At 45.5% G+C, this 25,002-nt stretch overlaps 1 protein-coding gene across 1 annotated transcript in view; it reads right to left on the bottom strand.

Annotated features, from left to right (window-relative positions):
- Window positions 1-25,002, bottom strand: part of LOC309566482 (uncharacterized protein) — a 35,110-nt gene that overhangs the window by 6,387 nt on the left and 3,721 nt on the right. The window contains exons 2-5 of the mRNA XM_082271637.1: window positions 13,586-13,675; window positions 9,512-9,581; window positions 3,840-3,918; window positions 77-143 (exon numbers count right to left, since the gene is read on the bottom strand). Coding sequence (XP_082127763.1) covers window positions 77-143; window positions 3,840-3,918; window positions 9,512-9,581; window positions 13,586-13,675 — 306 coding nt within the window. The remainder of the gene's footprint in view (window positions 1-76; window positions 144-3,839; window positions 3,919-9,511; window positions 9,582-13,585; window positions 13,676-25,002) is intronic.

Raw genomic sequence — 25,002 nt, 5'->3', positions numbered from 1 at the left:
TCTGTAACTAGATTATGCAGATAATTCCTCAATGGTTGCAATCATGCAGAGTTTAACATTTAAGGAAGTTCTGTACCTCAATTTCAACCTGTGTCAGTGGTTTAGCACAAGAGTTCATACCATGTTCCCGCAGAGGAAATAGCCTGCAAATAAAACAAATACATAGTAATGGGAACATCATTTAAATGTGGACACTTGGCTCAGACAGAACAGATTTATAAAGCAATGTCCCTTATTTCGAAGATATTGAAGATATTTCCTCTTCTTCTTGTGGTTGGGACAGGAAGTGAAGGCAATTCTCCCCCTTACAGGTTTATTTAAATGGCCGGATGGGAGCGCGTATATATGCACCCTCCCCCATCGGCCGCTGCCCATACGCAGCTTCAAGAGTGGGCACTGGCACCCCCCTGTGATCTCTTCAGCCCCCAACAAAGTTGGCCCTGTACCATGTGATCGCTATGACCAATCACATCAACCCCAGTTGTAAGTGGGAGGTGCAGGAGCCGCAGGGACCGGTCTTGTGCTAGGAGGATTAGGTAAGTAAGTATCTCAGCTCTCCAATCCCCTAGACCAGGGGTCTAAAACTTTATAAACAGAGGGCCAGGTAAGTTTAGGGGTCCAGTGGGAATAAAAGTGCCTTGGCATCATTGAAAGTAAACAGTGCCTCCTCAGTTTTAGCGGAAGAAATAGTGCATTCCTAATGGTTTTAGTGGAAGGAATACTGCCTCCTCATTGGTTTTAGGGGGAGGAGTAGTGCCCCATCATTGGTTCCATGGGAGGAATAGTGCCCCATCATTGGTATTTTTGGCAGGACTAGGGCCTCTATCCTTGGTGTCAGTGGGAGGATTAGTGCCCTGTCTTGATATCAGTGGTAGAAATAGTGTCCCACCATCATTGGTATTAGTGGCAGGATTAGGGATTATATCCATGGTGTCAGTGGGAGGATTAGTGCCCCTTCTTGGTATCAGTTGTAGGAATAGTGCCTCATCATTGGCATTAGTGGAAGGACTAGGGCTCTGTCCTTGGTGTCAGTGGGAGGATTAGTGCCCCGTCTTGATACCAGTTGTAGGAATAGTGCCCCACCATCACTGGTATTAGTGGCAGGATTAGGGATTATCTATGGTGTTAGTGGGAGGATAAGTACCCAGTCTTGATATCAGTTGTAGGAAAAGTGCCTCACCATCATTGGTATTAGTGGCAGGATTACGGATTATCCATGGTGTCAGTGGGAGGATTAGTGCCTCTTCTTGGTATCAGTTGTAGGAATAGTGCCTCATCATTGGCATTAGCGGAAGGACTAGGGCACTGTCCTTGGTGTCAGTGGGAGGATTAGTGCCCCGTCTTGATATAAATTGTAGGAATAGTGCCCCACCATCATTGGTATTAGTGGCAGGATTAGGGATTATCTATGGTGTTAGTGGGAGGATTAGTACCCCTTCTTGGTATCAGTTGTAGGAATAGTGCTTCATCATTGGCATAAGTGGAAGGACTAGGGCTCGGTCCTTGGTGTCAGTGGGAGGATTAGTGCCCCGTCTTGATATACAGTGGGTATGGAAAGTATTCAGACCCCCTTAAATTTTTCACTCTGTTATATTGCAGCCATTTGCTAAAATCATTTAAGTTCATTCTTATTCCTCATGAATGTACACATAGCACCCCATACTGACAGAAAAACAGAATTGTTGACATTGTTGCAGATTTATTAAAAAAGAAAAACTGAAATATCACATGGTCCTAAGTATTCAGACCCTTTGCTGTGACACTCATATATTTAACTCCGGTGCTTTCCATTTCTTCTGATCATCCTTGAGATGGTTCTACACCTTCATTTGAGTCCAGCTGTGTTTGATTATACTGATTGGACTTGATTAGGAAAGCCACACACCTGTCTATATAAGACCTTCCAGATCACAATGCATGTCAGAGCAAATGAGAATCATGAGGTCAAAGGAACTGCCTGAAGAGCTCAGAGACAGAATTGTGGCAAGGCACAGATCTGGCCAAGGTTACAAAAAGATTTCTGCTGCACTTAAGGTTCCTAAGAGCACAGTGGCCTCCATAATCCTCAAATGGAAGACGTTTGGGACGACCAGAACCCTTCCTAGAGCTGGCCGTCCGGCCAAACTGAGCTATCGGGGGAGAAGAGCCTTGGTGAGAGAGGTAAAGAAGAACCCAAAGATCACTGTGGCTGAGCTCCAGAGATGCAGTCAGGAGATGGGAGAAAGTTGTAGAAAGTCAACCATCACTGCAGCCCTCCACCAGTCGGGGCTTTATGGCAGAGTGGCCCGACGGAAGCCTCTCCTCAGTGTAAGACACATGAAAGCCTGCATGGAGTTTGCTAAAAAAACACCTGAAGGACTCCAAGATGGTGAGAAATAAGATTCTCTGGTCTGATGAGACCAAAATAGAACTTTTTGGCCTTAATTCTAAGCGGTATGTGTGGAGAAAACCAGGCACTGCTCATCACCTGTCCAATACAGTCCCAACAGTGAAGCATGGTGGTGGCAGCATCATGCTGTGGGGGTGTTTCTCAGCTGCAGGGACAGGACGACTGGTTGCAATCGAGGGAAAGATGAATGCGGCCAAGTACAGGGATATCCTGGACAAAAACCTTCTCCAGAGTGCTCTGGACCTCAGACTGGGCCGAAGGTTTACCTTCCAACAAGACAATGACCCTAAGCACACAGCTAAAATAACGAAGGAGTGGCTTCACAACAACTCTGTGACTGTTCTTGAATGGCCCAGCCAGAGCCCTGACTTAAACCCAATTGAGCATCTCTGGAGAGACCTAAAAATGGCTGTCCACCAACGTTTACCATCCAACCTGACAGAACTGGAGAGGATCTGCAAGGAGGAATGGCAGAGGATCCCCAAATCCAGGTGTGAAAGACTTGTTGCATCTTTCCCAAAAAGACTCCTGGCTGTATTAGATCAAAAGGGGACTTCTACTAAATACTGAGCAAAGGGTCTGAATACTTAGGACCATGTGATATTTCAGTTTTTCTTTTTTAATAAATCTGCAACAATGTCAACAATTCTGTGTTTTTCTGTCAGTATGGGGTGCTATGTGTACATTCATGAGGAAGAAGAATGAACTTAAATGATTTTAGCAAATGGCTGCAATATAACAAAGAGTGAAAAATTTTAGGGGCTCTGAATACTTTCCGTACCCACTGTAAATTGTAGGAATAGTATCCGATGATTGGTATTAGTAGGTGGACTAGGCATTTATCGTTAGTGTCAGTGGGAGGATTAGTGCCCTGTCTTGGTATCAGTTGTAGGAATAGTGCCCCATCATTTGTATTAGTGGCAGGACTAGGGCCTCTAGCCTTGGTATCAGTTGTAGGAATAGTGCCTCATCATTGGTATTAGTGGGAGGAATAGTGCCTCATTGTTGCTATCAGTAGGAGAAATGGTGATGTATTGTTGGTATTTAGGGGAGGAATAGTACCCCATCACTGGGGTCAGTGGATGGGATGGTGCCTTGAGCCAGGATATAGGCAAGCAAAGGGCCACAGTTTGGAGATCACTGCCCTAGACAAAAATGAGCAGTTACCCATGCAGTTTGGGCACAGCACCACTGCATTAGAAAGAAAAATAAAAAATAAAATTTTGCCTGGCGTTCAGATTTAAGAACATACATTGAAAATCCGGTGGACCTTTGTTTTGTTACACCCACTAGGGCTTAATGAACTTCCCACTGCCGATGCTCCCTTACATTTCCACATGCAGAATGCAAAAGGAGAACATGACTGGCTGCTACAAGCAAAAAATGTTTAGGACTTCCAACAGCCACATTTAGGCCATTTATAGGATCTGTACATGTCTGGTGCACATACCATTGGATATAGGAATGGTTCCTCTCTAGAATTTCGTACTTTTCCTTCCATTTCTCCAGCAGTTCCGTTATGTACAGCCCTGCAAAGGACACAGAGAACAGGTGAACCTTGCCTCGGCCAAACCAATGAATCAACTCCATCCCAAACACAGATCTGACTTTATACAGTTCCCAGGAACACAACATTATGAGAGGTCTCCTTAGTAGGGTAATTCTCTAATCTCACCCACAAAGCCACTCCCATATAGTTAGTTGAGGTCATGTGACCCAATGCCAAGGCATGTGGTCATATGATGGTCTCTGCAGATGGAAAGTACAGAAAGGCTGTCTTCAAGAAGCGGTTACAAACAAGGTACCTCCATCCTGAAATAGTAAGTTTTAAGCCATTAAAGAGGAAGTAAACTCTCCATCAAAACGTTTGCACATTGTACTCCGCATTAGTAACACTAGTCATCGCTGCCTGTGACACTCTCCTTACTTGTGTAATCTTCTTACAATCCGTCCTGCTTTGTTTTCTTATATAACCGGCACAATGCGCTGTCTGTCATTAGATTCACGGCACGCTATGTGTGCGGTTTCCCCATCAACATCATGCCTCGTATATCAGTTCCTCTGACAGCGGCACAGATACGAAGGCTCGCGATACTGTGCATTCCTCCTCAGCTTCCCGGTTCTCCCCTTGTGACTGGAGACAAGAAAGAGGCTTGGCTAGCACACGACCGCGCATGCGCGAGATTTCGGGTGGGAAAAAGAGGAAGGGCGTAAATGATGTCCACAGGGGAGGTAGAAATCATTACTAAAGATGGCGCAGCCTATTCCCAGAAGATGTTATTCAAAAATAGTAAGGGCCCTTTCACACGGGCGATCCGATCTGATCCGCCTGTCAGTTTTACAGGCGGATCTGATCGGATGCTCCTTGCATCCCTATGGGGCAGCGGATGTCAGCGGTGACATGTCTGCTGACACCCGCTGCTATCCGATCCGATCCTGTCCGTGAAATCCAGATGGATACAAACCCTATTTTCCATCCATCTGGAGGATCAGATGAGAACGGGCAGGTGGTCCATTCTTATCCAATCTCCCCGTAGAGGACAGCGGGGATCCGACAGCTCTGTCTCTGCACACAGAGCGGAGACAAAGCTGTCATCCGTCTGCTCAGCGGGGATTTGACAGCTCTGTCTCTGCACACAGAGCGGAGAAAAAGCTGTCATCCCTCTGCTCAGTGGGGATTTGACAGCTCTGTCTCTGCACACAGAGCGGAGACAAAGCTGTCATCTGTCTGCTCAGCGGGGATTTGACAGCGCTGTCTCTGCACACAGAGCAGAGACAAAGCTGTCATCCGTCTGCTCAGCGGGGATTTGACAGCTCTGTCTCTGCACACAGAGCGGAGACAAAACTGTCACCTGTCTGCTCAGCGGGGATTTGACAGCGCTGTCTCTGCACACAGAGCGGAGACAAAGCTGTCATCCGTCTGCTCAGCGGGGATTTGACAGCGCTGTCTCTGCACACAGAGCAGAGACAAAGCTGTCATCCGTCTGCTCAGCGGGGATTTGACAGCTCTGTCTCTGCACACAGAGCGGAGACAAAGCTGTCACCTGTCTGCTCAGCGGGGATTTGACAGCGCTGTCTCTGCACACAGAGCGGAGACAAAGCTGTCATCTGTCTGCTCAGCGGGGATTTGACAGCGCTGTCTCTGCACACAGAGCGGAGACAAAGCTGTCATCTGTCTGCTCAGCGGGGATTTGACAGCGCTGTCTCTGCACACAGAGCGGAGACAAAGCTGTCATCCGTCTGCTCAGCGGGGATTTGAGAGCTCTGTCTCTGCACACAGAGCGGAGACAAAACTGTCACCTGTCTGCTCAGCGGGGATTTGACAGCTCTGTCTCTGCACACAGAGCGGAGACAAAACTGTCACCTGTCTGCTCAGCGGGGATTTGACAGCGCTGTCTCTGCACACAGAGCGGAGACAAAGCTGTCATCCGTCTGCTCAGCGGGGATTTGACAGCGCTGTCTCTGCACACAGAGCGGAGACAAAGCTGTCACCTGTCTGCTCAGCGGGGATTTGACAACGCTGTCTCTGCACACAGAGCGGAGACAAAGCTGTCATCCGTCTGCTCAGCAGGGATTTGACAGCGCCGTCTCTGCACACAGAGCGGAGACAAAGCTGTCACCTGTCTGCTCAGCGGGGATCGGCGGATAGATCCCCCGCTGAGCAGAACGGACTCCTTGGGGCGTTGCGTCCGTCTGAAAGAGACCCAAGTAAGAAGCGTTTTACTATTATTACCCTATGCAATGATTGAGAATACTTTTAAGATTGACATTATATAAAAAAAATTTAAATGGAATGCAGAGTTTACTTTTTCTTTAAGCAAGAAAAAAAGAAAAGAAAAGATGTACAAATTACTGCCCACAAAAATAAAAATCAAGAATGAAAATTAACCCATTATAGTGGCTTAACTGTAACTATAATATTTTACCCATACTATTGAGCACAACATATAGTTTTGGATGATGTGTACAGTTAGCCGATATTCAACATGTTTCGCGGTTTGAACCGCTTCCTCGGGAGTTCAGAAATGAGAAGACAACAATCCTACAAGAAAAATATACATGGACATTTTAGTACAATCTTTACAGTTGTAGTGGTCGCCTAAATACTCACCCCGGATATCTCTGCCAATGTATGGGATTACTGCTTTTTTTTTTTTTTTACCATATAATAATATTGTAGAAGAGCAGCATGGCAAGGATATAAAAAAAGAAGAAACAAGCAGTCGCAGAGTGTGCAGCTGCTTGTTTCTTCCGTGGTACGCTCAGAGCGCAGGCGGTTCCTTTTTGGCCTGGCACCCGTATCCTTGGGAGACAGCTGGTAATGTAAGCTTGAGAGCAGAAGACGGTTCTACATTGTCTACAAGGATGATAAGGATAAGTATTGGCAAAAGAAAAAAAAATCTGATGTGTTTTAACCAATTTAAGACTGAAAGGATTTGCCCCCTTAATGACCAGGCCCTATTTTGTGATTCAACACTGTGTTATTTTAACAGACAATTGCGCGGTCGTGCGACACTGTACCCAAACAAAATTGATGTCCTTTTTTCCCTTACAAACAGAGCTTTCTTTTGGTGGTATTTGATCACCTGTGTGATTTTTATTTTTTTGCACTATAAATGAAAAAAGAGCGACAATTTTGAAAAAAAAAAGAAAACAATATTTTTCACATTCTGCTATAGGACATTCTCAAAAAAACCCCGCAATAATCGTATTTTGATTGGTTTGCGCAAAAATTATCGCGTCTACTAACTACCGGAAAAATTTCATTTTTATTGTTTTTTTTTTAACTAGTAATGGCGGCAATCTGAGATTTTTTGCGGGACTGCAACATTGCGGTGGACAGATCGGACCCCTAACTGACATTTTTGACACTTTTGGGGGTACCAATGACATTACTACAGTAATCAGTGCTATAAATATGCACTGTTACTGTAATAATGCCATTGGCAGGGAAGGGGTTAACTCTGTGGGTGATCAAGGGGTTAAATGTGAGCCTAGGGGAGTGATTCTAACTGTGGGGTGGGGTGTGGCTTCTGAAATGACCATAGAGACATGTGATCCTATATAGAAGGATCATATGGGCTCTATGATCATCCCTGGCCGTCGTCCTCTCTCGTGGGTGTCGGACGACAATCGGAGCCGCCTGACACACGCATCGGCTTCCCCGCTGACGAGCGGAGGTGGGAGCGCGCTGACGGCGGCACGCGCTTGCCCCCTAGCCTCCTAAGAGCGAGCGACCTACCCACAGTAAATATGCGGTAGGCAGTCGTCAAGTGGTTAAAGAGGAAGTAAACTCCCATCTTTAGGTTTTACCTAAAGGTAAGCCTATAATAAGGCTTACCTATAGGTAGTGTAAATATCTCCTAAACATGAGCCATTTAGGAGATATTTACTGTGCAGGCAGCCAGTGACATCACTGGCGCATGCACTCTGAAGGAACGGCCACCCGTGTTGTTTCTTCAAAGTCCTGTGCCGTGACCGGCGACTCCTGTGCGCATGCATTACTTGTCACCTGGGGTGGGGGAAAGAATGTGTCATCTGATCCTCTCCCTCTTCCACTCCTCTGGCACCCAATCTCCTCTACATCAAAGTGCTCCATCGCTACATGGGACTTGCTGCAGCTCTAGCGGGTGGGATGTGCAGGAGATAAGGTACTGGGAGGGAGGACTAGATGAAGCATTCCCTCCTCTCCGGATGAGAGACTACTTACTGTTAAGTAACCAGCCGGCGCTTCAGTGGTGCCCACTGGTAATATACTAAAAATGCAGCCTACAGATGTAGGGTTCAGCTCCCCTGTGCACCACCTCCAGCAGACTGTTCTCTGAACCCTGCGTCACTTCCTACTCATCTCTGAACTCTGCGTCACTTCCTACTCCTCTCTGAACTCTGCGTCACTTCCTACTCCTCTCTGAACTCTGCGTCACTTCCTACTCATCTCTGAACCCTGCGTCACTTCCTACTCATCTCTGAACCCTGCGTCACTTCCTACTCATCTCTGAACCCTGCGTCACTTCCTACTCATCTCTGAACCCTGCGTCACTTCCTACTCATCTCTGAACCCTGCGTCACTTCCTACTCATCTCTGAACCCTGCGTCACTTCCTACTCCTCTCTGAACTCTGCGTCACTTCCTACTCCTCTCTGAACTCTGCGTCACTTCCTACTCATCTCTGAACTCTGCGTCACTTCCTACTCATCTCTGAACTCTGCGTCACTTCCTACTCCTCTCTGAACTCTGCGTCACTTCCTACTCATCTCTGAACTCTGCGTCACTTCCTACTCATCTCTGAACTCTGCGTCACTTCCTACTCATCTCTGAACCCTGCGTCACTTCCTACTCCTCTCTGAACTCTGCGTCACCTCCTACTCCTCTCTGAACTCTGCGTCACTTCCTACTCATCTCTGAACTCTGCGTCACTTCCTACTCCTCTCTGAACTCTGCGTCACTTCCTACTCATCTCTGAACTCTGCGTCACTTCCTACTCCTCTCTGAACTCTGCGTCACTTCCTACTCATCTCTGAACCCTGCGTCACTTCCTACTCATCTCTGAACCCTGCGTCACTTCCTACTCATCTCTGAACCCTGCGTCACTTCCTACTCATCTCTGAACCCTGCGTCACTTCCTACTCATCTCTGAACCCTGCGTCACTTCCTACTCATCTCTGAACCCTGCGTCACTTCCTACTCATCTCTGAACCCTGCGTCACTTCCTACTCATCTCTAAACCCTGCGTCACTTCCTACTCATCTCTGAACCCTGCGTCACTTCCTACTCATCTCTAAACCCTGCGTCACTTTCTACTCATCTCTGACTTCACTGAGGCTCCGGCCAGTCACAGAGCTGGAGTCTGCGAACCAGAAAGCAAGACGGGTGAAGATGGGCTTCGTTTTCAGGTAAACTTTACATAATGTGCTAGTAGGCATTGCATACTAGCAAATTATGCCTTTGCCTTGCAGGTAAGAAAAAAAAAAAAAAATGTGCAGCGGTTTACAACAGCTTTAACCATTCCCTGCTCTATCCAGACCCAAAGACAGACTACAGACAGATCTTCAAGTAACAAACTTATCCGTTTTTTTTTAGATTTTCACACAGGAGACCAACATACGCTCAGCATGTACTTACCGTCAGGCTCAAAACGCCTGCTGCCCTGATAAAACTCCAGGTTGGGTTTGGATGTTTGTGAAGGCTGACTCTGGAAGAGAAAAACATTTAAAACTTTAACAAAAAAAAAAAAAAGGGGGATTCTGCCAAAAACAAAGCTAAAGTCCAAGATTAAGTCCTGGTTCATACTGGTGCGGTGATCACATGCGACTCTGCAGCAGTGCAATTTGAGCCATTCGGCATGGCTCAAATCACACTGTTTGCACCAAATTCGTGTAGGGCCCCCTTTTTTTTTTCCGCACCAGAATTGGATCGCATAGGAGTTCACACCCATGCGATCCGATTCTGCAAATAGCACTGCCTTTTGCAAACCGAACTTAAAGGAGTTGTAAAGGAAGAAGGTTTTTATTATCTTAATGCTTTCTATGCATTAAGATAAAAATAAAAAAATGAATATAGGCACACTAAGATATACTCCTAATCTCACATGAATTTGGCTAGAAAAGTGGTTTAAAATGGTGGGAGTATGCCGGTAAAGTAACTACTGTAAACACTGAGATAAAAACCTGAATTAGGGGCCTTTAACATGAACGATCCGATCAGATCCGCCAGTCAGTTTTTCAGGCGCACCTGATCGGATGCTCAATGCATACCTATGGGGCAGCGGGTGTCAGCCTGCTTATCTGCTTCCGATCCTATCTGTGAAATCCGGACGGATGGACACCCTATTTTCCATCCGTCTGGCGTGAGGTTACCGATATTGCCGATATTTCGGAAAAGTGCTGTACCGGAGTGATGCCTGCAGCTAGAGGCGTCTATAGCCGACGGTCAGCTGTCATCTAATGACAACCGATGCGGCTGTGAAGCCGCTCGGCTATCATTACAAGGAGTGGGAGGGGACGCCCCACCTCCCGCTACCTTCCGCGGCTCGCCCGGGTGTCCCATCCCACCTGGAGACTCGGGCATCCTACCTGCACAGCCGCCGAAGAGAAGACCCGATCAAAGCCGCATTCGGTTCTGATCCGGTCTCCATGTAAAAAACCCGGACGTGATGTCATGACATCACTTCCGGGTACTCAGCGGCAAATTCAAAAAAATGCGGGCATTCAAAAACAGCCAAACTTGGCCTTTTTAATGCTTTTAAATGCAGAGGAGGGGTTTGAGGTCTTTTAGACCCCCAGATCCCTCCACCAGAGTACCTGTGAAAAATAATTTTTTTTTTTTAAATGTCCGAAAATATCGGCCAATACCGATATCCGATGACCAAAATATCGGTATTGGCAATAAAAAAAATGATATCGGTCGATCACTAATATAATGAACTCGATATTGGCGAGATTCGAAAGATAGCACATATATGCCTAAGGATCTACGTGTTTCACCCTTTTCAGGGGCTTCCTCAGGATTCAAGATTATATGCATTAGTAACAAAAAGGAAAAAAACTTGAGAATTGGGAATGCTCCCACTTTTTAAACCACACCAGCCGTGAATACATGATATCACCCAGTATCAAGTTTAAACACACATAAATGGCACTTCTCCAATATCAATATGTCCAAAATCCAAAAGGACATATAACCTTGTTGAATGGTTTTCAAGGGGATATATCCTTTTGGATTTTGGACATATTGATATTGGAGAAGTGCCATTTATGAGTGTTTAAACTTGATACTGGGTGATATCATCTATTCACGGCTGGTGTGGTATGAACAGTGGGAGCATTCCCAGTTCTCAAGTTTTTCCTTTTTGTTACTAATGCATATAATTCTGTATCCTGAGGAAGCCCCTGAAAAGGGTGAAACACGTAGATCCTTAGGCATATATATGCCATCTTTCGGATCTCACCAATATTGAGTTCATTATATGTATACTGGATTATAATATCGTTGTATTGTCTATATGAAATGCGTTTTTTAACTTTCTATACATTAATAAATTGTTGAATTTTTTAATTTTGGATCTTTTATAAATTGTTGCTTACATCATCACTAGGCGCCTTAAAATCCCTACCTTGTCCCTGTCGTTTTCTCCCTTTGGAAAACAGACGGGAAACCCCATTATTTGATTCATCTGGGGATAATGCCATGAATTTTGAATTTTTTGCTTTAGCATTCCCCTCCTTTCCCTCTCACAGAACATCTGATAAGCCCCTTTCACACGGGCTTTCCAATCCGGTCCGCCAGTAAGTTTTTTAGGCGGACCTGATGGGATGCTCCATGCACCCCTATGAAGCAGCGGATGTCAGCAGAGACATCTCTGCTGACACCCACTGCTATCCAATCCGATTCCGGTCTGTGAAATCCCTATTTTCCATCCATCTGGAGGATCAGGCGGTCCATTTTTATCCGATCGCCCATAGAGGAGAGTGAGGATCTGACAGCCCTGTCTCTGCAAAGTAAGCGGAGACGGACCTGTCATCTGCCTGCTCAGCGGGGATCTATGGATCGATCCCCCGCTGAGCAAAACGGAGTCCACCAGGCGCACCGCCTGTGTGAAAGGGGACATATGCGGTTTCAATATAAGCTGTGTGAACTAGAAAGCCTCCCTCGCACATCCAGGTATATTATTCCATTAGGTATCATACAAAGGATCAACGAAAGGATCCTCAGGTCACACAGTTGGATGGCTAAGCTTATAATATAGGTGAGAGTATACGCATCCATCCAGTAAGTTCATAGAGACGTTAAAGCCATCATTTTCATGCAGGTGAATACATCTCCCAAATGTCCATAGTCCATGGTTCCATCACCATCACCGGGCTGGCAGGAGGGGGGATGGCGTGTACGCCTGACCGGTTTTGCCGGACACAGGTGTAGTGAAGCAGCCGGTGAGTGCGGTGAAACCGGTCAGACGTACACACCATCCACCCCTCCTGCCAGCCCTTTTGGTTTGCACTAAAGTTATTGTGTCTACAAACCAAGCAATATTTAATACAGTGATAAGTGCTAAAAGAAAATGCACCGTTACAGTACTAATGACACTGGAAGGGATGAGGTTAACATCAGGGGTGATCAAAGGGTTAAATGTGTCCCTCGGGCAGTGATGGCGAACCTTGGCACCCCAGATGTTTTGGAACTACATTTCCCATGATGCCCATGCACTTTGCAGTGTAGTTGTGCATCATGGGAAATGTAGTTCCAAAACATCTGGGGTGCCAAGGTTCGCCATCACTGCCCAAGGGACACATTTAACCCTTTGATCACCCCTGATGTTAGCTCCGTCCCTGCCAATGTCATTAGTACAGTAACAGTGCATTTTTTTTGTCCCTTGGGCAGTGATGGCGAATCTTGGCACCCCAGATGTTTTGGAACTACATTTCCCATGATGCTGATGCACTCTGCAGTGTAGTTGTGCATGATGGGAAATGTCGTTTCAAAACATCTGGGGTGCCAAGGTTCGCCATCACTGCCCTAGGGGGTGCTTACTAACTGTGGGGGGGGGGTTGCACTGATTGGGGGAAGACAGATCTGGGTTCCTGCTTAGCAGGAACACAAGATCTTCATCTTGTCCCTTTGCAGAACAGCGATTTGCCTTGTATACATTCTGCCTCTCCCGGGGATGATCGCGGGTGATCAGTGGACATCGGGTCCGTGGGACCCATTTATTGCGCAAAATGGTGCATCTGTACGTCGTTTCATTCAATTGCCACTAGATAATGCCATCGTGCCACCAGAGGTGTGATCTCGCCGTGATTGGCTAGCGGGGAACTAGCCAATCACGGCGCGATCACGCCTCTGGCGGCACGATGGCACTCTCTAGTGGCAATTGAATAAAACGATGTACAGGTATGCCATTTTGCGCAATAGTGCCACTTTGCCGCAGTTAATACACGGCGGCTGGTCTTTAAGTGGTTAAAACAACACCCTGTGGGGGTTTGTTCAAATCAACCTGGGCTCACAGGAAGTGGATTGAATGATTCTGCATCCAGAGTAATCCCAAGGGAAAAAAAGCCCACCACAGGGGAAATTAGAACCCGCTCAATAACTTCACCCAGCTGGAAAAGGGCATCCACTAAAGCCTGGTGGTGACCAAACAATTGCCCCATCCGCCATTAGAACAAAGATCAGCAAAAAAAACTGCAGCTAGAGACTCACCAAGTAACACTGATAGCGTCTGTCATCCACATAACCATGTCTGTAGTTCTGCAGGTCCCTGGCAGCTCTTATCCTATTCCGACAATTAAACTAAAATAGAAATAAACAGCAATCATATTAGTAAAAACAAAAATAGGTAAATAACAAAAAATTCAAGTTATTTTGTAAGCAGTATCATATCTTCAGGACTGTAATATATACACAGTGAGACAAATAAGTATTGAACCCGTTATTTTTCTAGGTCAATATATTTCTAAAGAGTCGGTTCACATTAATCCGACTCAAAGTCGCCCCGACTTCGGGCGACTAATGAAGTCGCCCGTGCAGCGCGACTTCAGCGCGGCTTGCAACGACTTCTCATAATAGAAGTCAATGCAAGTCGCTCCGACTTTGCAAAAAAATAGTGCAGGAACCTTTTTCTAAGTCGGAGCGACTTGAGTCACTCTGATTAGAACGGTTCCATTGCACCGCATTGGAAGCTACTTGTCAGGCGACCAAGTCGCCTGACAAGTCGGATCAGTGTGAACCGGCAGTAAAGGTTCTATTGACATGAAGTTTCACCACAACCCATGCAATCCATACATACAAACACAACAAAACAAATACGTTTAGAAATGAAGGTGTGTGTAATAAAATGGAATGACACAGGGAAAAGTATTGAACACGCTAACTGAAGGCGTAACTCCTCTTTCGTCAAGAGAGGGGAAAAAAATAAGGAAAAAAACAATATAGAGTATACAATTGTGACACAAATCTTATTATAATCGAATGTTATTAAAAATCCCCTTTCCTTTTCAATCTGCAGCTGTTGTAATTTTCTGAAAATGCAATGCAATATGGCCGCCTTGAGCTGTTCTGTACACAGAATGTATACTGGCCACACCCCCAGAAACATAATTTCCTGCTTGTGTGATTGGCTCACCAATTTTCCCAGAAGTCTGCACTAAGATTCAAGTCAGATTTCTGGCATCCCTTGCAACAAAAATGTCATTTTTAGGGAGATACTCCCAATAGGAACACGTCTAAAGGGATGCAGGCCCAACAGCTTTCCTCTTTATTGCCCTGCAGCTGCCACAGCTGATAGATAATTATGAAACCACTCCCATTAGACCCACTCAGCACAGAGGAACAAAGAATGATTATTTTCAGAATAACAAAAAGGTAGGAATCTGCAATAACGTTTGTTAAAACCCCTGCAATGTACAGAGATCACCCAGAGTGGAACGTTTTTTTCCTTAAAGACTTGCCGACCGCCGCACGACTATTTACTGTGGCGGTCAGCCCCTCACAGGCAGAGCGACGTAGGTCTATGTCGCTAGCCTGTGAGGCTTCTAGGGAGCGAGCGCGCGCCGCCAGAGGCGCGGTTACGGACCCCCCCGCGCACTTACGGACCCCCCCACCGGACACTCGCGATCTTTCGTTACACCGGAAGAAAGGCAGGCGGCTAATGTAAACAAAGCCGCCTGTCATTCTCCCCTGTGTAAGAATGGAGATCAGACGGTTCTACTATGTAGGACCGTTGATCTCTGTTCTTACACCAGTAGCCATGTCCAATCACAGTTAGAAGCACGCCCCTAGGGACACACTTAACCCCTCCCTCTCCAATACAGTTAACCCCTTCCCTGCCAGTGTCATTTTTACAGTAACAGTGCATATGTATAGCACTGATTACTGTAGTAATGTCACTGGTAACCCCAAAAGTGTCAAAAATGTCAGTCAAGGGTCCGATCTGTCCGACGCAATGTCGCAGTACCGCAAAAAAAATCGCAGATCGCCGCCATTACTCGTTAAAAAAAAAAACACCAAAAATGACAAAAATCTTTCCCTTAGTTAGTAAACGCAATAACTTTTGCGCAAACTAATCAAAATACGCTTTTTGCGATTTTTTTTAACCAAACATATGTAGCATAAAACAAATTGGCCGAAAATGTTAAAAAAATGTTGATTTTTAAATTTTTTTTGGGGAATTTCATATAAAAAAAAATGTGAAAAATATTGTTATTTTTGCAAAATTGACGCTCTTTTTTTGTTTACAGCGCATGACCAAAAAAAAAAAAAAAAAAAAAATCGCACAGGTGATCAAATACCACCAAAAGAAAGCTCTGTTTGTGGGGAAAAAAGGAAATCAATTTAGTTTAGGTACAGCATCGCACGACCGCACAATTGTCCGTTAAAGTCACGCAGTGCCGAATCGCAAAATAGGCCCTGGTCAGGAAGGGGGTAAAATCTTCCGGGGCTTAAGTGGTTAACAAAAGTGGAGTTACTCTTGAAATGTATTTAATATTTGGTACAAAATCCTTTGTTGGTAATGACAGCTTCAAGACGCCTCCTGTATGGAGAAACCAGTCGCACGCATTGCTCAGGTGTGATATTGGCCCATTCTTCCACAATCTTCAGATCTTGAAGGTTCTGTGGGCCTCTTCTATGAACTCTGATCAGGGTGGATAAAAATCAATTATTCTTATTATTTTTATTTAATATATATTTTTTTTAATCAAATTTTGTTTTAATGAAATGCTTTTGGAGTAAAAATCTGTCTAAAGATAGTTTTCTGTTTAAAGTACCACAAACCAAAAACGGTATTTAATTAATTTTTATTATTAAGCAAACTCCCCCACCCATCCATGTCTCTATACTTTATTTTGCTGAGAAATCGCTTTGAAAAAACACCCCCTAACATTTCTGGCTGTGGCCATCTTGAGTAAGGGCACATGATTCATGTAGCATTTACTTCCTGCCCTTAAAGTATGCATGCGGGAAATTGTGCTTAGCTGGAAAAAAAAAACCTCCTCCTCTCCAGAAGAATTATGGGATGTATGACATCATTTGCCTAGGCAGGAAACCAGGAAGTAACTGAAGAAATGTAAAAAACTAAGTTTTAAACAAGTAAATACAATATACATTCCTATTTACTAATGCTAGCAGCATGAGGAATAAAAATAATCAATGTTGATTGAGAGAGTGAAGGATTTTCCTGCTAAAAGACCAGGGGGTATTTTGCGATTCGGCACTGCGTGACTTTAACGGACAATTGCGCGGTCGTGCGACGCTGTACCTTAACGAATTTGACGTCCTTTTTTTCCCACAAACAGAGCTTTCTTTTGGTGGTATTTGATCGCCTGTGCGATTTTTTGATCACGCGCTATAAACAAAAAAAAGAGCGTCAATTTTGCAAAAATAGCAATATTTTTCACATTTTTTTATATAAAATTCCCCCCCCAAAAAAAATGTAAAAATCAAAATTTTTTTAACATTTTAGGCCAATTTGTTTTATGCTACCTATGTTTGGTAAAAAAAAAAAAAAAAAAAAATCGCAAAAAGCGTATTTTGATTGGTTTGCGCAAAAGTTATCGTGTTTACTAACAAAGGGAAAGATTTTTGTCATTTTTGTTGTTTTTTTTTTTTTAACGCGTAATGGCGGCGATCTGCGATTTTTTTGCGGTACTGCGACATTGGGGCGGACAGATCGGACCCTTGACTGACATTTTTGACACTTTTGGGGTTACCAGTGACATTTCTACAGTAATCAGTGCTATACATATGCACTGTTACTGTAAAAATACACTGGTAGTGAAGGGGTTAACTTTATTTGGGAGGGAGGGGCTGTGTGTGTCCCTAGGGGCGTGCTTCTAACTGTGATTGGCTGTGGCTTGAGCTGTAAAGACACTGATCAACGGATCTACATAGTAGATCCGTGTGATCAGTGTCTTTACACCGAGGAGAATGACAGGCAGCTTGTTTACACAAGCTGCCTGACTTTCTCCCTCTCCCCCGCTGATCGCAGAGTGGCCGGCGGACATCGGGTCCGCCGGTCACACGCGCGGGGGGTCCGTGACCGCACGGGAGCGCGCCTCCGCGGGCGCTCGCTCCCCAGCCCCTTCCAGGCTAGTGACGTTAATTAACGTCACTCTGCCTGGCAGGGGCTGACCGCCGCAGTAAATTTACTTGCGGCGGTCGGCAAGCGGTTAAGATACATTATTGATTTAGTTTATTCAGCCTGAAATGGAGCTTAGTTATGTAGCATGAGGCTGTATATTCTGCAATATTTACATTTTTGGTAAATCATTCAATGAATCCAAGCTCTGCAAGCTGAGATAACATGCACTGCATGGATGCATTCACACAATTTCATACTATCTACCAGCAAGAATAAGTCCTTACATTTAAAGAGCACCTGTCATTTCAGATCCATAATGGCAGCGCCTGTTAGCGGGCATCCACTCACCTGCTGCCACCACATCCCTCACCTTGTTGTGTCACTGACGCATCACCAGCTATGCCAATAAAATGAATGGGACTCTCGGTGAGTCAACAGTCAGAGGAGGAGCTTCTGCGGGACAGAGATGACCGTTGCTCTTTAAAAATGATGATTTAAATCAAATCCACCTGGTCTCTGATCTTTAGTTCTTTCCATAGATTTTCTACTGGATACAAGGCAGGTGATTGGCTGGGCCATTCTAGAAGCTTTATTTTCCTTCTTTGAAAGCAATTGGGAGTTTCCTTGGCCTTGTGTTTGGGATCATTGTCTTGCTGAAATGTCCACCCTCGTTTCAACTTCATCATCCTGGTAGATGGCAGCAGATTTTGAAACAATTGTACCTGCTAATTTCAGGTCTTTCTGAAGCTCTCCACAAGTGGTCCTTGGCCCTTGGACAACTCTTCTTCTAATTATTTTCACTCCTCTGTCAGAAATCTTGCGAGGGGCACCTGGCTGTGGCTGGTTTATAGTAAAATTATGTTCTTTCCACTTCTTGATTATGGTCCCAACAGTGCTCACTGGAACATTTTTTTTTTTTAGAAATCTTCTTCTGTAACCAATGCCATCAGTATGATTTGCAGCAATTAGGTTGCAAAGGTATTGAAAGAGCTCTGTGCGTTTTCCCATCATGAGATGTTTCTTGTGTGACACCTTGGTAATGGGACACTTTTTTATAGGCCATCAGTTGAGACTGAACCAGCTGATAATAATTTGCACTGACAAGGGGCAGGATTGCTTTCTAATTACTGATAGATTTCAGTTGGTGTCTTGGCTTTCCGTGCCTTTTTGCACCTCCCTTTCTTCAGGTGTTCAATACTTTTTCCTAGTGTCATTCCATTTTATTACACATAACCTAATTTCTGAAGCTATTTGTTTTGGTTTCTTTGTATTAAGGCTGCACGATATTGAGAAAAAAAGTAAATTGCGATATATGGTTTTCAACGATATATATCGCGATATGGAACTGGGTGGAATGCAGAAGACACTGACAGTGCAGTCGGGACTCTCAGTGGTGGTAGGAGTATCCGCCGGTGACCTCCTTTGATCCTCACTTGCGGAGACGGAGGAGCTGTGGGCCCGAAGCAGGCACAAGGTATGACGCCCACTGAGTATCTGCATGTTATGTGCGGCTCCTCCCCTTTGCCATGTAAACAGCGGTCACCTGGGTAACGTGTGCGGTAGGGTCGGGGGCCCCCCAGTCCGGTGTCTTCCGTGATCCGGGCTGTCCGCACGTGCACAACAATGTGCGGCTTGTGTTATTGTTCCGCCGTGTGCGGTGTTGTGTCGACATCGTTTCCCCATGCTTTCGGCTGTGATTGGAACTCCGCCCCTCCAGCCCTCCCAACTCTGCCTCTAGTCTCCAGCCGACCATTACTCCGCCCATTGTCTCTCCTGGCTGCATCGGGGGCATGCACGGGGGCGGGATCAGGCTGTAATGTGTTGTAAATAGTCAATGGAGAGACAATGGGCGGAGCAGGGCGGAGTAATGGTCGGCTGGAGACTAGAGGCAGAGCTGGGAGGGCTGGATTGCATCAGGCTGGAGGGGCGGAGTTCCGATCGGCTACCAGCACTGTGAGTCCTCCCCCCGAGTCCCGACTTCTCCCTGCCTAATGCTAATGCTAAATATCATGTCTTCGGCGATATGAATATCGCCCACGCCCGCAGAACGATAGTCGATATCACATCGACTATCGTTCAGCCCTACTTTGTATGTATGGATTGCATACGTTGTTACCAACATCTGGTGAAAACTTCATGTCAGTAGCACCTTTACGAATGTATTTTCCTAGAAAACTGGTGCCGTGTTCAATACCTATTCTACCTGCTGTGTATAAGGATTTGGAGAAGCTCTTCATAGTGGTTATCTGAACTTTAAGGCCTTAGCTTTCCTGACAAACTCGGCTACATTGAGAGTGCATTGTTTTCAATCAGTCAGACGTGACTGGTAGAGATGCATTGAGATAAAGAGAAGCAGGACAGCACAATCACTGTGCAAAACCTGTTATGACCAAATAGGCAGAAATAATATACTTCACAAACTGTACACAACGCCAAGGTTCTTATCCCCTTTACACCGACAGTGCGTAAATATACGGCCCCACTGGACTGGGCTTTTTCTAGTGGGGCCACATATTTTCATACCTCCCTTTGTGCTGGGAGGGCGCCGCACAGCGTGCTCCTAGCACAGAGACCGGGGTCTCACCTAGAGCCCCAGGCCCCGCTCTAACGATCGGGACCCTGGTTGGCCGATTCCGGATCACCTGATCGCTGTAATAGCCTCTGATTAGCTATCACAGTGATCAGGCACCGTGAAGCCCGCCCCTTTGTTTTCTTTCTCTGTGATTGGACGAGTCAGATACATTGTATCACTCTCTGTCCTTGCAGAGAAACAAAAAAAAAGAAAAAAAGAAAATTAAAAAAAAAAAAAAAACCTAGATCAGGGTTTGATCTAGGTCAGTGGCAGGTTTAGTGTTTGGGTCAGAGGTCATTATTTTTTGGACAGGATTATTTTTTTAATATATATATATTTTAATATAGAGATATATAGATATATATATATATATATATATATATATATATATATATATATATATTTATCCATTCAGTATCAGTGTGTTTAAGGCTCCATTCACAGCAGTGTGTTTTTCATGCTTTTTTTTGCAGAAATACAGGACATTTTTTTTTTTTTTTTTTTTAAGATGGGTTCCTATTGAACACATTCCCATCAATGTATTTTTGTGCCTCTGCGTTTTTGGGAAGGATCAGGGACTTTTTTAAAAAAGCAAAACTGCTTTTTTGGTTCAATAGATTTCAATGAAGAAGCTGCAGAAAAGCATGCAGTGCGTTTTAACTGCGATTTGAGTTTTTAAATCGGCCAAACAAATTTTCCAATATAAAAAAAAAAAAAAAAGCATAAAAAAAATGCAAATTATGGTAAAATCATGGTTTAAAAAAAAAAAAAACGTGGAAAGCACAGCAAAAAGCACTACAGAAATGCGCAATAAGCAACATGCATAGATGTGAATCGAGCCTAATGCCCCGTACACACGCAACGATTATCGGCCGACCGATCGTCCGACTTTTGTCCAGAGTGGTGTCTTGTTGGTTGGAATGTGCCTAGACTGCACACAAATTTTCTCAGCCAACAAAAATCTACTTCAGAAGTGATGTCATGTGTTGGTTTACTTTCCATGTGTTTTTTCTTCTCTGAGCATGCCCAGTTTTGCTCATCAGATTTTTGTCTGCCGAAATCTGTACTGACTGAGGAACAATCGGCCGTTGTGTTGACGGCCAACAAAAATTTTATAGCCTGCACACCAGATTTTTTTCGGCCGAAAAGTCGGAGTCGGTTGTCGGAAGCATCATACTAAGAAGCCGAAAATCGGCCGATCGGCCGTTGGTCGAAAATTCACGGCCAACTATCGATGCGTGTGTATGAGGCATTGGGCTCCTTTCACACTATTCGTCCGTCGAACTGATTCCGTTTTTCTCAGCGGGGGATCGAGCAGCCGATCCCCCGCTGAGCAGCAGGGTGACAGCTGTGTCTCTGCGCTGTGTGCGGAGACACAGCTGTCAGTTCCCCATGCATCTCTATGGGGAAAATCGGATGGGAACGTCCAGATTTGACGGAGACGGATCGGATGTCAGCGGGCATGTCTCCGCTGACATCCGATCCCCCATAGGGATGCATGGGGGGACCGTTCAGATCCGCCAAAAAAACGCACAGGTCGGCCTGTGTGAAAGGGGCCTTAGGTAGGATTTTAAAAAAATGCACACTGATTGATTCTGGGCTGTACTACGGGTACAAGCAACAACTAACATACACATATGTGGTATCGCTGCGATCGCCAGGTGCAGGAAAATATATTTTGGGTTATTCTTCGGTGGTAGGTTATGGTAGCAGCAAGAAATATACAGGTAAATTTCTTTTAAAAAAAATGTTTTTTTTTAATATTTTTTACTATTTTAGGTCAGTTTTTCTTTGGTGAAAAAAAAAAAAAAAATCAGGAGATATCTATTACCATTTACCATCAAATGAAAGCCCAATTAGTCCTAAAACAAATGTGGTATACACATCCACCTGGATGCACAAAGTAGTTGTAAAGCTATGTACAGTTTTACTAACATGTCAAAATGACAAAATTTGGTTTTGGCATTTAAATTTGATTTATGCTTAGGCATGAAGGGGTTAAAGCGGAACTTCACTCTCCCAATCAACACTGACTATTTTTAATCCTCATTCTGCTAGAATTATAAAACAGTTAGGAAAGTTTATCATATTTACTTGTTTTAAATTTTTTTTTATCAATTTCTTCAGTTACTTTGGGTTCCAGGCCTAGGCAAAATGAGGTCATACATCCCAGGAGGGGCTTTCTCACCGAAACAAACCCTCCTGCTTGCATGCCTGCTAGCTATATAATGCTACATAAATCATCTACCCTTAGTCAAGATGGCCACGGCCAGAAATGTTAGGGGGTGTTTTTCAAATGGATTTCTCAGCAAAATAAAGCATGAAGACAAGGATGGGTTGGCAATGGCAGCAATTGCTTTCAATAATAGAGTGTTTTTGGTTTGTGGTGCTCAGACGTAGTGTAGGGGGATGCAGTGTAGGGGAGGCAGCGTAGGGGGGTGCAGTGTAGGGGGGTGCAGTGTAGGGGGGTGCAGCGTAGGGGAGGCAGCGTAGGGGAGGCAGCGTAGGGGGGTGCAGCGTAGGGGAGGCAGCGTAGGGGGGTACAGCGTAGGGGAGGCAGCGTAGGGGAGGCAGCGTAGGGGAGGCAGCGTAGGGGAGGCAGCGTAGGGGAGGCAGCGTAGGGGGGTGCAGCGTAGGGGGGTGCAGCGTAGGGGGGTGCAGCGTAGGGGGGTGCAGTGTAGGGGAGGCAGCGTAGGGGAGGCAGCGTAGGGGGGTGCAGTGTAGGAGACGCAGTGTAGATCCACTTTAATGTTTACCTGTTATATAAGACATCATGCCACTGCTGAGCTCTGAAAATCTTAGTTGCCTTGCCATCACATTGGCCCTCTGGTTTCAATAACTTCACTGACCCGGAACAAGAATGCAGATATGATCCGAGGTCCTTTCATCTACATACTTGTTTTCAGTCAGAGTTAACGTATTAACCCCGGTTCACACTGATGTGGGAAATGCACAAGAAACACTGCACAGCAATTGCAGGGTGTCCATGCGATCTGCTGCGGATGTCAATGTTAGATTAACGACACCCCGAAACAGATGTGATTGCAATTCAGGTGCGGGAAAAAGAAAGGGTCCTGCACCATTTTGGTGCAAATGCGATTTGAGCCACACAACGTATGGCTCAAATCACACCGCATAGACATCATATGCGGCGAGATTCCTGTATGAATCACATGCGGTGCCCCCCACGCACCAGTGTGAACCCAGGCTAAAAGAAACAGGGTTAGCATGGCAATTAGCATTTACAGGAAGCGTCAGCAATGGCGGCCCGTTTTTTTCAGTGGGAGATCGATCCGCCGATCCCCCGCTGAGCAGGCAGATGGCAGCTCTGTCTCCGCACTGTGTGCAGAGACAGAGCTGTCAGGTCCCCGCTGTCCTCTATGGGGGAATCGGATGGGAATGGACGGCCTGTCCGTTCTCATCCGATCCCATCCGCTGGACGGATGGAAAATAGGGTTTCCATCCATCCAGATTTGACGGATCGGATGTCAGCAGACATGTCTCCGCTGACATCCGCTGCCCCGTAGAGATGCATGGGATGACCGTTCAGATCTGCCTGAAAAACGGACAGGTGGATCTGAACGGTCCCCAAGTGTGGAAGGGGCCTTACAGAGATTCTTTCATTAAAGAGGAAGTAAACCCTCCTCAGGAAGTTGTACCTATAGGCAAGCCTATATTAAGGCTTACCTATAGGTACTGTAAATATCTCCTAAACATGCACCGTTTAGGAGATATTTACCTTTAATGCAGCCAGTGACGTCACTGGCGCATGCGCTCTGAAGGAACGGCTGATCGTGCCGTTCCTTCAGAGCCCCGTGCCGTGACCGTCGGCTCCCGCGCGCGTGCGCGGGAGTGACGTCACCGCGGCTCCGGCCAATCAGATGGCCGGATGCCGCGATCCCGGAAGACGGGCGACTGAACATGTCGCTCGTCATACAGGTGAGTGAGCGGCACGGCGGGGGCTCGTTCTAAGGTAAGTATTTCATAATGAGCTAATATGCGATGCATACTAGCTCATTATGTGTTTCTCTTGCAGGATGTAAAAAAAAAAAAAAAATTTTAAACGGGTTTACAACCTCTTTAAAGGAAGCAGAAGGTACGGTCACACAATGATAGAAACACACATACATTCTCCATCCCTTCCCCCTCCACCTGAAACCCCTCTGTGTACCTGGAACCCTTTACCTCCGGCTTCCCATACTGAATCCTTCCCGCCAACATCATCCCCATCCCCCTAATTCTCCCTCTCTCATAAATCTTTCCATCGCCTTTTCCCCTTCCTTCAGTCTTTTCCCTTATATCCCTTCTTTCATATCCTCTCCCTTTTATTTCATCCCTTATCTCCATTTTATCCTCTCCTGTTCATCCTTCTTCCCATCCATCCATCCATCCTGTGCTCCTCCCTTGCCACTTTAGCACTCCACATCAAATATCTCCCCAATGGCTGCATCCTTCCTCTCCATCTCACCCCAATTAATGCCTCCCCTCCTCACCTCTTCATTTCCATTCCCTGTATCCCTTACCTTCTATAAACTTTACTGTTCTACATCTCTCTTCTATCTCCTACATCCCTCCTCCCTTCAACGTCTCATCTTTCCATCTCTTCCCAATTACTGCCCCTCCCCAGTTCTCATTTCCACCTCCTGCAACACTCCTCTCTATATCCTCCATCTTTTCATTCCCTCTCTCCCTTCTTCAGCAACCCAACTTTCCATCTTTACTTAATTCCTGCATCCTTTATTCCCCATTTTCCCCACCTGCATCCCTCCACCAAATCTCTCCCCAATTCCTCCATCCCTCCCCAACCCATTCATCCGTCTCCCCAGTTCAACCATCCTTGCCCCAATTTCTACATCCCTTTTCCTTTCCATCTATCTCCACTTCCCACCAGTCCCTCCTCAACTGCTCCATCCTTTTCCAGTTCCTATCATCTCTATTCCTCAGTCTCTCCCAAATAGCTTCATCCTT

This window comes from Pelophylax lessonae (genome assembly GCF_965119305.1).
Source record: "Pelophylax lessonae genome assembly, chromosome: 11".
Classification (NCBI taxonomy): domain Eukaryota; kingdom Metazoa; phylum Chordata; class Amphibia; order Anura; family Ranidae; genus Pelophylax; species Pelophylax lessonae.
Note: the sequence above shows the minus strand (reverse complement) of the source record. Positions and strands in the feature narration are given on the sequence as shown.